Source organism: Oreochromis aureus, linkage group 2 (assembly GCF_013358895.1).
Source record: "Oreochromis aureus strain Israel breed Guangdong linkage group 2, ZZ_aureus, whole genome shotgun sequence".
Lineage (NCBI taxonomy): Eukaryota > Metazoa > Chordata > Actinopteri > Cichliformes > Cichlidae > Oreochromis > Oreochromis aureus.
In genome coordinates, this window is record NC_052943.1 from 19,744,644 (window position 1) to 19,758,846 (window position 14,203).

The 14,203-nt window shown below is 39.3% G+C and overlaps 1 protein-coding gene across 5 annotated transcripts in view; it reads right to left on the bottom strand.

The window, feature by feature from the left end:
• The window catches only part of atp8a1 (ATPase phospholipid transporting 8A1), a 107,676-nt gene that overhangs the window by 83,985 nt on the left and 9,488 nt on the right, over positions 1-14,203 (bottom strand). For all 5 annotated transcript variants that reach the window (XM_031741474.2, XM_031741477.2, XM_039620431.1 and 2 more), the window contains exon 2: positions 4,869-4,983. In XM_031741474.2, coding sequence (XP_031597334.1) covers positions 4,869-4,983 — 115 coding nt within the window. The remainder of the gene's footprint in view (positions 1-4,868; positions 4,984-14,203) is intronic.

The following is a 14,203-nucleotide window of genomic DNA, read 5'->3' on the forward strand; positions in this document are numbered from 1 at the left end:
GGTATGGTTACTTTTTGTTTTGTTTTTTGTTTTTTTAAATATAGATTCCCCATTAGCGTAGATTAGAACAGTAAAGCAGGGTATGCTTCAGGGCAGGTATACCTTGTGACTGCCAAGTCACAAGTTAACAAGGCTGTCAATGAATATTAAAATTATAGAAGAATTGTAAAAAATAAATAAATTGTTTTTTAATTCTGAAAGTCCATGTTTGATTATTGAAAAACAGGACAACCAGAAAAAAAGACATCTGAAAATAAGCTGACATCATGGTGACTGTATTGTGTATATTGAGTGTTTAGCACGTTTAAGCATCATTTACAGTATTGTTTACAGTATATGGCAAGTGCTCATATTGTTTTACTAACACACAAACATAGGCGGGCAACCTAAGGAACAGCCAGCAGATGATTAATGTCTCCTTCTGCATTAAAACCTCTAATGATTGCTACTATGAGCACATTATGGAGTTTTCAGCCATTTATGTTTCCAGAGACCACAAACAGAAACAAGGTTAACCAGCTGTGGACTCAGACCGGAGAGACCAGATGATGACACTCAATAAATAAGCTTAAAAGCCTAATCCCGACCCTTCAGTTGTAAAATATACACCCTATCTGCATCTTTTTTTTTCATGAGTTCATTAAGATCTTTTGTTTACTCTCTGCCTCTGTGGCATCTTGCATTTGAGTCTGACTGAAAACTTTTTCTAAATCCTAACATTCATTCTGTCAGCATTCACGTGTACAAGCTGCATCACAGTTATGACACAGTCTGATCTGGTTTGATGTTATTCTAGATTAAAAGATGCACTCTCTGCCTTTTTCAGAAGTTTACATAGCTTTTAACCAGAGAATAACCACACAAGAATTATAGTCAGACATGTGTTGAATTTTAGTTTAAATTCTAAATATCTCAGTGAAGATTGCATCAAATAAAACTGCTGCAAATGTGTTGACTTTCTTGTCAACAGAAGTTTTCGGCCTTGGGATTCCACAATAGAGTATTTAGGAAAACACCATCAGTGGAACCACAAGCTGCCCAGACACTGTGTCTGACTGCAGGTAATTTGTGTAACAATTGATCAGGACATGTGCAAGGTTTTTGGGCTCCTTACCCGTGTTGTTATATTTTCATAATTCTTGTATAGCTTTGAGCAACAGCACATTGAGTCCATCCCCCTTTGTTCAGCATTGCTGTCATGCACTGTGATAACCCCTCCCACTCTGCTTATTTTTTTTTATCTGCATTTTCTTCCTGGTTTTGTGGTGGATGCGGGTCCAGAGAGCACCACACCTGTAAGCAGCCGACTGATAAAAAAGCAGAGCTAGTGCACTAACTCTCTCACTTTCTTCCCCAGAAACCAGAAGCTCGTGTCTTGGGTCTTGGTTGCTTTGTTCTACCTTTTTTATTTGGCATTCACATATTTACTATACTACTGCTAGTATAGTGATGTGTTCTACATTTCCTTAAAGCAAGTTTCATGTAATTGTACAAATTCTGAGTTATTTAAATTCACCACACTCTGTGTGGTCTTACTTGTCAGCAGATTTGTGACAGCACTGAAGCTGCCTATCCCCTCAGTCCATCAGCATGCAGTGAAACCTTCACTGGTTTTCCAGCTCACACGTTTTTATAAGTAGGTCTCTCTTTCATGTCAGCAAAACCTATTTTTTTAATAAAGTGGCTGCAGGAAACAACCTAACATTTTATTCTGAAATGCTTTTTTATAGAACTTTTTTCAGGTTAATAAAATCTCTCCATCTCCTTCTTATATCTAATATATCTTACATGCATAATAATGAATACATCATTTCTTTAGGATGAGTGCACTCTCAGACAGGATGCTTTGATAATGTTTGACAATATTGTAATATTGTGTATAATGCTACTGCTGCTGGAACCTTGTGGTAATAGATTCATACTACTACCACAAGGTTCCAAGTAGTGTGTCATCATTGCCTGACAGGAGATCATGGAAAAAGAACAATGGAAAATGCCCTTCGTGTACTTGCATTTACAAGTGCTGCTGCTTAGACACTTTAGATAAAGTCAAAAACTGGTTGGACAAAGAACCGTTATGTCTCAATGTCCTCCTCTCTTACATCCTTGAGATGTTCAGTGTCTACACCACATCAGTACATTAAAGTATTAGTGAATCGGGCATCGCGTGCATTATTTAATTAAGTTGACTCATTTTCACAAAACTTCAAATTTTATTTAACAGAATACCAAATATATCAAGAATAAATGCTACTCAGTAAAGAGTAGTTCCTGTAATTGGGTAAGTAAGACAAAATAAGCTACACATACCAAAACAATTAAAGTAATTTGCATGTCTGGGTCACTGTGTGTTTGGACCCATGTCATTGTATATCTATTCATGTGTCAATTTTTCCTTGTTTTTTCTCAAATGAGTAAGCAGCATTTCCTGAATGCTCAACAGTAAAATGGTTTGCACAGCCACTCCCGTTTGCCTGTCAACATCTCAGCAATTAATCGCCTTTCCATTACGACCAGATCTGCACGACAAACTGTGCAGCTGAACAAACAATCCACTAAAACCATAACACAGGATGGCAGACCCATGATGCAGATCCATTAGGTAACAGGAGAAATATGTATGTGATGGTGGACAATGGCATATAAGCAGTGGGAAGATGTGTCAAAGACCATGCAACATTGGAGACAGCAACAAATCAGCTCTCTGCTTTTAAAGCCCAAATAAATCTTTTCTAAACCCGGCAAAGACGAACCTTCACAAATACAGAGTCAATCTACAAGCTGTTCAATGCTGAGATAATTCCATATTTATTATTATTAATATCTAACCTATTTTGACCAAAATATGTCTTGGGTTTATATCATCACTACTATCTTTGAACACTCAGATGGCTCAGAGTTGATGTGACACAACACACATCAGCCACTGCCTTCAGCAAATGTTATTATGTTTGCAGACCGGTCAATAGCAGTAGATAAGACTGAGATTGATTTTAGACTGATCTATTGATGCAATCTTAAAAGCCATATTTCTTAAACCTCCAGTGCTTTTTACTGTTATTCAAATATCAATCATATGGTACTCCAAGCAGATTTGAATATGTCTTTTGTCTCACTGACGATGGTCTTTATAAGTAATAACAAAACTAAAAGTAATGGAGATATTAATAAAATTAACTAATAAAAGTTAAAAAACTAAAATAAAACTTTTGACTGTGAAACTGAGAATCGGCCTCACAGAGTAAAACAAACTGTGCTAATAAAAAATATACCTCATATTTACTGTTGTCTGATTTATGATGTAAACTCATGAAGCTGAGGTAACAATGGGCTCCATCCTAGTTTGCTTCTTTTTATTTACTAATCCAGCTCAGTTTATAGCGGTCTCTGTGTAAGCACGCTGTTCATGAAGCAGGAATGGTAACCGTAATACTCCTTGACAGAGGGAGGCCTGACCCAACAATCTTGACCTTTAAAGCTAAAAGCACTCCACTTCTCCAAGATAAGCAAGAAGATAAACAGGCCAGACTGGGTATATGCACTGATGCAGCATCAGTATTACAAATCTTGCAGGTATCAAATATCATATGCTAAGGGTGCTGTCATGGCTGTACCTGAACTCTCTCTACAGCACAAGAGCAGTGGATCTGTACAGGGTTTCAGCTATGGCCTATTCAGAAGTCATTATTAGAAGTCTGAAAGCAAGATTTTTAGGTAAAGTACCACAGATTAGCCTGCTATTTATTCACATCTATGCAGCAGGGTATTGCTGTGTCATTAGATATAATATTGTAATATTGTGTATAATGCTACTGCTGCTGGAACCTTGTGGTAATAGATTCATGCTTTGAAATTAGTAGTGTGTCATCATTGCCTGACAGCAGATCATGGAAAAAGAACAATGAAAAATGCCCTTCGTGTACTTGCATGTACAAGTGCTGCTGCCTGGAAGTTGCAAATGTCAATAAAATGTTCTGTATTTTCAGAAATATCATCAGAAATATTGTTACATTTTTCTTGAAATATCACGATATTTCTCACCTCTACTTTGCAATCACACCAGAAAAAGAATTGCAAAGGGAGCGAAATTATTTCTACTCCAAATTTCCAAAGTATCTGCTACAAAGATCTGAAAATTCTTCTAAATGTTTGCTACTTGGAAATGATCGAGTAACGTGATTGTAAATCTGCAGGTTAATTTGGGGTTAAAGCAAGTTTGGCTGTTGGTTCATCATGAAGCCGCATGAGCAGGCGATACATGTCAAAACACAGGTCTGGGTTTTAGTGTGCCCTGGACCACTCTCTGTACCATTGTAAGAGCATAAATCACACAAAAAGAGGCAGCAAAGACCAATATTCCCAGTTTGGTGACTGCAGGATATCTAGTAAAGCTCGATGACATCTCTGATTAGTCATTCAGGTTTGAATAAATATCACCTACACTATGACCACTTACTTTATCCCTTTATGAGATCATTTTGATGCACAAATGATTCAGGTCATGCTGTACATCAATATTTTCCACCATGTTTATTGCACTTCTGTAAAGCACATGGGGTAAAGTTCAGAAAAAAACATTTCTACTCAGCCAGTAGAAAAGAGCTCCAACAGCACCAGCATTATTTATCCTTTGATTGGTTACACAACCTACAGCCCATCCCTTCTGCTGGTTGGGTTTTAAGCCAATGTGTTGACTGAAAAAAAAAATCACTATGCTGGCAGCTAAAAATGAAACTGCAGAGTGCAAAACCAGACAAACTTAGGTTCTACTTACTGCTCGAGTTGCCCACTAACTGTTTAAGCAAGTATGCTAGAAGATTGCAGGCTTACATGCAGTCATGATTTTTAGAAACTCAACATCTCCTTACCTGACTCGATTGCTGCAAAATTTGGTGAACTGTGGTTGGTTGAGATATATCAGCCGGGCATCTTCTTGGTCAGCTAAGGATGTCTTTTCTGATGCGTCCTCTGTCTTTTCATATCCTGCAGCATGGGGGAAAAGACATTTGATAAGTTAAAAAAAAAAGTCTGCTTTGAGCACAAATAAAAGTGAGATAAAAAGGGGGTTTGAAGTGTTTGAGTTTGGGTGCGTTTCGACACGCACCCAAAGGACCCTTCGGAGTCAGGAAAAGGAAAAGTCTAACTCAAACTAAATCAATAGAGAGCTTAGCTGACCTTGATGCTTTAGAGGTTTTAGACACATATACAACAGCTTTTTTTTCAGATTTATTAACAACAGGCAAAGAATTTTTGCACTCTGAATTCAAAATAATTCATTATGCACTGCAAAGTGTGTTCCCCTAGCACACAATGCACAATACATTAGTCAAACTGTTATTACTGTAGGCTACAATCAATGCAGTCTACACAATCATTGAGAAGATGTTTGTAAGTGATGTATGCTAAACTTGCCTCAGCTCGGGAGTGATAATCTGATGGCACTATATGGTCAAATTGTTATCCTAATGGAGTGAGAAGGTACTTGGGAAAGACAATAGGCCTGCCAAATGACATGTCACTGAGAGTACATCTTTTACTACTACCTTCACAGTAAAACACCAACTTGGAGAAAAACCCTATTATATAACAAAAAGGAAATCACCTGCTCTGTGTGGACAGTGTGACTCATCTACACAGGAAGAAAGGCAGCACTGACATACCACAGGTATATTTCTATTCAACTTTTTCCTTTAATAATGAAATTATAATTTTAAAACAGCATTTCAGTCATATCTGATGATCTGAAACACTTAAGTGCAACAAAAAAATTATACAATATAATTCAAATTCTTTGAAAACCTTTTCAATTATGAACAGCAGAAACTCCATTCATTGTTCAGTTAATCATCACACACTATTCTGCAAGGAAAAGAAGGTTATTAGCAGATTTGGTACATTTAGTGCTGAAAAATCTGTCCCCACATGGATGCAATTCTTCTTTCCACTCTTCTGGAAAAACGAGGCACTGTTCGACTCCCACCAAGTAACAAGTTCAGCAAAGTGGGATGGAGCTCTGTTGGCTAAAACAAAACTACCGAGGCCTCGTAAGGGCTGTATGTGGGTCGCAGAGATGCTTATGCATGTAACACATTTTTCCTTGTTGTTTTTAAAACCCTGACTAAATATTTTTGATTTGCAAAAGGCATTTTTGCATCTTACTTTGCCACTAAAGGCAAGGAGTAACACATCGCAGATGCAGACGGGTATAATGCTTACGCCTTTAAAATGCATGCTTTCTATGCAGGAGGCAGATGCTGCGTCATGCGTCTAGGGACGTTGCAGCCTGGAACTTGCCAACAATATCAAGCACAAAGCATGAAACTGCTTAGTGCAGAACTGGAAATGGGAAGTACACATCTCTCATCTCCTCTCACACATGTAAACAGAAGTGAGGTTTAGTCCTGAACTTTATACTTGCAGCAGTTCGTGCCCCCTTCCTGAGAAGGTAATCAGACTAAAAAAAAACAAATGTCCTGCTGAAATAAAGATCCTTTTAAACTGAAACACTGGAGATTAGTACAGAAGAATATTTGACAGGAATCATGTAGCCTGGAAGATAAGAAGTGAAAATCAGCTATGTATTTTTGCTTAATTCTGCTGAAAGGGGAAAAAGCTGAGACATAAAAAGGAACCTATTATACTTCTCCTTACTTACTGTCCTACATATTTGCTGTTAGAGCTTTTGATCATAAAACTGGCCAAGTACGAAGCTTCAAATAATGAATGAGGTCAGCATATGGTTACATAACCCTGAAGAGCCAAAATTCAGGCTTCAGACTACTTTAAACATTTCTTATCAGCCTTTTTTGTACTTTTTCTATATCAGTATCAGGGGACATCTTTAATATGGTCATCTCAGGCAGACAGTTCTTGTCATGAGTGCAGACGCCACAGCAACCAGCAACCTGGATTATTTTGAACCAAAAGTCTCCAGTAGCTCCAGCAGACTCAAAAAAACATAAACACAGAGCTGTAAATGAGCACGAGAGGTCCACTTTAAGGTTTCTGGGGTTCACATTTCCCTATACTTAATTTTTAATTGATATGTCTGGATTAGTGCCTTGAGCAATGCTCACAGGACAGCGCTAATGTAAAACTTCAAAATCAACAGTACTCCTGGATTCTCAGATTGCATGCATGTGATCCACTGGGTGCTGGCTAGTCTTCCCTAGCATGCAGTGGTGTTGGCGTTAGAGGGAGGCGAAAAGGGAGAGAGCAAAGCTTTCACAACTATAGATAAGGTGAGCCACAGTGTTTAAAATGGAAAGAAGGACCATTCTCAGCCACAAACGTAGGGGGGCATGAGTGAGGAAAGCTGGCAGGAAGCACGAAGAACAAAACCCAGTGTCAGGAGGTGCTGTAACCAGAGCCCTGACCAGATATGACCCAGCTGCAATCTGCTCCTAAAGCCCCTGCCTGCAGTATGTCTTTCTTTTAATGTCAAGTCACAACAAAGAATACTAACACATTCTCCAAAGTCACACTTCACACTGTCACCACTCTTAATTTTCCTTTCTGCTCTCACCTTTCACTTAGCACTTTCTCACTCATGTTACACAAACCATGAATCTTAGATTACAGCTACTTGTAATTTTAATGATCCACTTGGCTTTACATAGATTATTGTGGAGTGACTGCCAAGCATCGCCTCCTTATAGATTCTGTCCTTAGCATGTGCTCTAGGGCTAAAAATAAATGCCCCCTGTAGTTGTTTACATGGCTGGGGGTTCGCCATCACAGCCTTGTTACACAAGGCAACAGATCTGCATAGGTAGTATATTGGATTATTGAGGTAACAAACCATGGATGGACACAGCAACAGGAGGTTTAAGAGTGACACCAACTAGTCAATAAATGTTCTTCCTGTTTATTATTAAGAGTTTTGTATGAACAGTGTAAACAATATTGTAATAAACTAACAATTCCTCGTAGTTCATTTTTTGTGCACCAAGAATAAGATCAGGGTTTTTCCTGCACACTAAAAAAAAAAAAAATGGCACCCTCCCAAACGGTATTATATTTTGTTATAATTTAAAGCTATGTTTTATTAAAGGTTCTATTTACTCAAGAAAACACTGCATACTCTTTTACCAAAATGACCTTTGTTCCCAGAATTATATGATCAGCTCAACAAAGACTTAGAGCACCTGTTGAAATATGTTTTCACAGTTCTATGTGTTACACAAAGAACATAGTTTTAGAAAATCTGAGACATAAAAATTCACTGAAAGACCTGCAACACCACAGCATTACATAATATTCCTGAAGAGTTGATTCATTGATCCTGTACGGACTTTACGGTTTGGTGGTTCCTCTTTAAGAGGATGTGCCTTCATCACTCTTTCATGGAAGTAGGCCTCGCCTCTTCGGTCCAAAACTAAAACTGAATTTGCAGCCAAGAGCTCACCTGGTGACACTGGGACGACAGGTACTTAGCAATGAGTAACAACACTGAGTAAAGGTGAAGGAAAGGACATTGACTTAAAGGCCTGCTGCTTCACTGAATCTGGGCTGGATGAGAACAGAGCTACTGGCAAAAACTACAAACAGTGATTTCTTTCTGTTATATGTTAGTCTTCATAAGGAACCATTTCTATCCACTCTGACATTATTTAGCAATTTCAGAAGGAACCATTTCTATGCACTTTGACATTATTTAGCAATTTCAGAAGGAACCATTTCTATGCACTTTGACATTATTTAGCAATTTCAGCGTGGGTGGACTTTCTGGAAGTTTACTATGCTGTAGTTAAGATAATACTGCTTGCAGAGCGTAGCTAGAAGATAGCACTGTAGGTTTATGGGTTTATATCACCACCTGTAAAGTCATAAAATTAATTCTCAGTGTCAGAGACTACCAGGGAAAGAAATCACAACATAGCTAACTTGTGATTATGTTTTTCCTGGTTCAAAGCAGGCCTTTGGGGACTAACAGTATGCACATAAATATAGCTGGTCCAAGTCTAAGTTGGTCAAAGTGTGAGTAAAATGAACCATGCTTTAATCAATAGTTTTCTGTAGGTATTTTTGATCATATAAATATTTGCCTTTCATGGATGGCTACAACATCCTTTATTTTGCATCTTTTTGTAGAACTAATCCCACACTAATGTTGCTAAATTTCATGAGAAAGTCTGCTCAATGGCATCTCAATGATAACCAATGCCAAAAAGAGATGGCCTACACACCAGGGAACAAATCCAACCAAGAAAAAAAAGTTAGTGAAGAAGCTAAGTCTTTAAGCAGCTTGGGTTATCAAGGAATTACCTTCTACACTGGCAACAGAGTGAAAACGACAGGTATAGTATAGCTGGTAAGTGCAGCATAAGGCCTGTGTGGAATAACAGGCCGGAGGAGCTGGCTGAGCAGCTGTGATTGATGCTGCGTCTCTGTGTTCTGAATGAGCCTTCACAGCAGGAGCCGGTGTGCTGGGGTAGACCAGGTGCTGCAATGCACCAGTTGCAGCTGGTGATGCTGCTGTTTAACCAAGTCCTCTTCCTCTCTCCTTTGAGCCACTGTGACACAAGCAACTGTACAGGAAGCTAAGAATACCTATTCTGTATTTTACTTGGTGCAGTAATGGTGTAAAATGTCAATATCAACATAATTTCAACTAAAGCCAGGACAGTGTGTTATTTGCTGCCCTGTTTGATGAATCAAGCTTTTAATCCAAAATATACACTTTATAGTAAACATCACTAATATGTCAAACACTTAAGCAACCAAGGTTTGCATCATGAGTTGAAATGTCCTCTGCTTACAGTGTCAGATGAATACCAGAAAGAAAAAAGAAAAAATCAAGCCTCATTAGAAATTATTTCCCAAATCTAGACAAAGTATTTCTTTTCTCAACACCTATAGGAGATACGAATGAATTTGTCTCATCTTCCTAATAATATCAGGGTAAATCGACAGAGAATGTTAGACTTGGACTCTCTCAACAGTTTGCAGTGTCTCTTGATTATTACTGGATCGTTTTCTCATTACAGCCAGTTTGTTCCACGAATGTTTCATAGTCTTAAGAAGAGTTAAGATTTGTTCTTGTCGAGCCTTAAGGGGTTTGATGGGGTTACTATTCATGCACACCTGATCCAATTAAAGGCTACATGTTGAACACTTTAATTGGCTTTAAGAGCAAAAGTAGCTCAGAAAGTGGTGGGGTAGGCTTTACAAACTGGGAGGTAAACTAAATACTTTGGCCTATCAAGCACTCTTGATGCATTCCACTACTGAATGTCAGCAACTTTTGACTTCTCTATTCCATAATTTGTGTTATGTCATTGTGTCTCTGCACAGCCTTATTAGATGGCTGCCCCTCCCTGAGTCTGGTTCTGTTAAAAGGTCTCTTCCTTCCCACTGTCAATGCTGCTCATAGGAGATTATTGCAGTTTTCGCTCTTGTAGGGTCTTTACCTTAAAATATAATGCAACTTGAGGTGATGTTGCAAGGAGCTGGCTCTATATAGAGAGAAAACTGGGTCCAATCAGAAGATATGCAGCTTTTGATCACATCAGGAGCAAAAACTATACTTGAAATTACGATTTTAATTAAAGGTCAAGGGTCAAATTAACAATGCAAACGCTGAAATTGTACTACAGTGGCATTGCAACTGTAACTGTGGACAAATTTAAAAGTAGCACACAAGGCCAACAGTACAATCCAGAGGAGCTGGGGATGGTCATTAAAATAACTTTTTCCCAGCTACTCCACAGAGGCCTCTGCATGATCTCCCTCCCCCAACATATCCAGTTCATTTTCTTTCCTTATGTTCACACACACACTCTGCGGATAATGTACTGAACCACAGCCGCACGTCTCAGTGGGATCTGCTCTTAATATTCCCTGGTGGACACTGTGCTTTTTCTCAGCACTAATGTCATTAACTGCAGGCATGTCACGGCTCAACTACCCTGACATTAATACAGAGACCATAAATAGTGAACTTGGTGGATATTCACTGTGGGCATCATTCTTAATCTGTGTTTATAACAGCACCTTTCAACTATTAATTGAAGCCCCATATTACACATAGCACTGAACATAAAAATAATGTAAGAGGGGTGGAAAGAAAAGAGGGCGAAAAAGTAACAAAGAGCTAAATAAAGCTCAGTGGGAGGAGATTCGCACACAGCTCTGGAGGGAAAGCCTCCAGAGGAAGGCTCAATGCCACCGAGTGTCGTAATGAGTTTGGATGCAGGCCAGATGCCAGGATTATTGCTTGTGTCAGCCAACAGACAGACGGGTGGAACAATAGTCACAAGGGGGCACGTATTTTGGAGAGGGTGCCCAGTGGGAAAAAACTGGGCCCAGAAAGGCTTGGCCAAGACACGCTGGTCTTCCCCCGTCTGTTTCTGTATTCCTATTGCTAAGCGCTGCAGGTTACAGAGACACAGAGAAACCGACAGGCAAGGAAAATCCCTCTTCAATCGCCTCTGTATATTTAAGATACTAAAAGCATGGCAAGACTAGTTATTTTCTATACGTCTATACAACTTTCACACTTGAATATGAGCTCACTTTTATCCCGGGTTTTTCCAAATGAAGCTCATTGTTAACGATAGGTTAACGATAAGCCCAACCCCTGCTGATTTACAATCCTCCTGATGGTACTATATTAGCTCAGGTCAGGCAAGAGTGCTGGGGGGTGGAAAATTATTCCTGGCATGACTGTCAACACAAAAAAAAGATAAAATGCACATAACGGCCCCAGTGACAGGAACCATAATGACCTGATAGTCGAGTATATTAGCCAGTACTGCATCTTGTGACAGTCAGGCACATTATAGCACAGAAATAGCACTAATCCATGTTTTCAAGTAGATGATCAAATGGAAGTAGTTATTGTGGAGTAAATGTATTTTTAGCAACAGTATCTTATTAATGTTTGACGTCAAATGAATCTCTTGTAGCAAAGATATTATCAAGATATCATATCACAGTTATGCTACATTGTGGAACTTCTTTTGGCCAGCGTCTATTATATACTTAATTACACAGTGATGACTCACGAGGATCTATGACTTATTCTTCAGAAAGGCCCATTAGTCAATCAGCAAGAGTGCACTGAAGTCTAGAGGTAAATGAAAACGTAAAAAGGCTTTTTGTTCGTCCAGAAACAGGTTCTAAAAGAATAATGAGCGTAAGAGACTCGAAGGGTTGTCAATAAAGTGTAGCCGAGAAGGCACGTGACCTGGCCAGAACCCGGCTCCCAAGCAAATATTCAATCACACCAGGGGTAGGTGGGGGCAGGCAGCTGGGGGCTACGGATATTGATCCCATACAGACAGACAAATAGCAGCTAAACCAGTCAAGAAGCTCTGTTAAGAAAAACAGCACAGGGTACACACAAATGACTGACTTTGCTTCTGTTTGCTTCTGTCTTTACACATGCAGACTACCGTGTTAACAAGTACCCAAATAAGTCAGCTAGAGGAGTGAGGCAGAACATGGAGTTCAGCATTCTCAGTCTGCACGTTGTTCACCTTAACCTGAGGCTATTTACCATTGTTATTAGGTTCAAATTAGTTCCAAACCGCTGGACTTCAGGATGTCTCAGTCTCATAACTCAGTGAGCCTAATGCGCCATTTATATCAGCTCATCGCCACCAAAGAAAGATCTCAACATGATTCATTTATGCCACATAAATATTTCAGCAGACAGAGCGGCTACAGTCTATTCATGGGAACGAAGGCCCCAGAGATGAAAGCCCCCCCTCCCTCCCAATCTCCTGCCATTTGTGAATGAGGAGAAGAGCTGGAGGGGAATATAGATACTGCCTCAATCTAAGCAACGGCAACATCCATAAGTCGCTTATCAGATCACAATGCTGCAACCAGCACTCACAACAACAACAGGGCAGCTGCAGATTTAATCCCCCCTCCCTGTTTTGCTCCGTCTGGCTCCTCATAGGCTCAGGAGGGCTACAGTAGGACGGATAGTGCAGGGACAACACAGGCAGCTGGGGCTTGCACTGACATCAGAGGGCTGGCCCTGCTCGGCTTAGTGAGGGATCTGCAGAGAGAGAAACCTTTCCACTGTGTATGACTTTATGAATGATAAAAAAGAGAGGCATATGCCATGAAATTTAAAGGAATGGACACAGGAAACAGGCCTTGTGACTGTCAGTCACTCAGTTATAGTATTCTTCGGGGGTTTTTTTTAATTGAAACAAGCACCTGCCAACATGGTTTTTTTTTAAGAATCTGAGATTTAACCAAAACAACCCCAAAATGATGCAAAATGATTATAAAATGACCTCACTTGGACATAAAAAGGCTTCAAAGAAAAAAACAATTGCAACAAATTGATGCAAAACAACTGCATCATTATGGGAAAATGACAGAATTAAAAATGACCAGAAAAATTTAACAAAAGGTCAACAAAGTTCAATGACAACCACAAAGAGGCATCAGGATACTAAATAACCACAGAGAGAGACACAATGTCTCTGGACACAAGACTGAACAAGCGACACAACCATTAATAATGTCCCAGAATTCATCAGACCTGATGTAAGCAAAGTATGTAGCTAGAATGAATTTAGACCAGGGGTGGGGGAACTCCAGACCTCAAGGGCCGGTGTCCTGCAGGTTTTAGATCACACCCTGGGTCAACGCACCTGAATCAAATGATTAGTTCATTACCAGGCCTCTGGAGAACTTCAAGACATGTTGAGGAGGTAATTTAGCCTCCTTTTGTAGTCTGATGAATTGTAAGGGCTAAAACACTTTACTTATTCTTAACTATAGCTCTTCTGTACTTTAAACTTTCGTTTTTTTGCAAGAACAGGAACAACAAGCTGTAATGGGATCTGGCAAGTTTTGGCTCATGTTAATGTTGCAAAACCAGATGGATTAGTTGACAGCTGTAGTGTCATGGGTAGTATGTCAGGTTTAATGGGACTCTCCCTGAAGATAAACAACGTGAATGGCTGCTTAGCATTATCCTAAGACACACTTTAAGCTTTGTGTTCACAGACTGAATGTGATTTTAGTGGCCCAAACATGAAAGTTGAACAAATGTAAAATCAATCTTAAATATTAATGAAACTCCTACAAAATAATGAGATATTTAGTTCATGGTTCAGATTTTAAAACAGGCAACAACAACCGCACTGAGTGTTCGCCACACAATTTCTGCCACATGTTCTCTAAAAATAGCTTTAATCTACAAATGGCTGAGTAATGACAATTAATCTGTGCC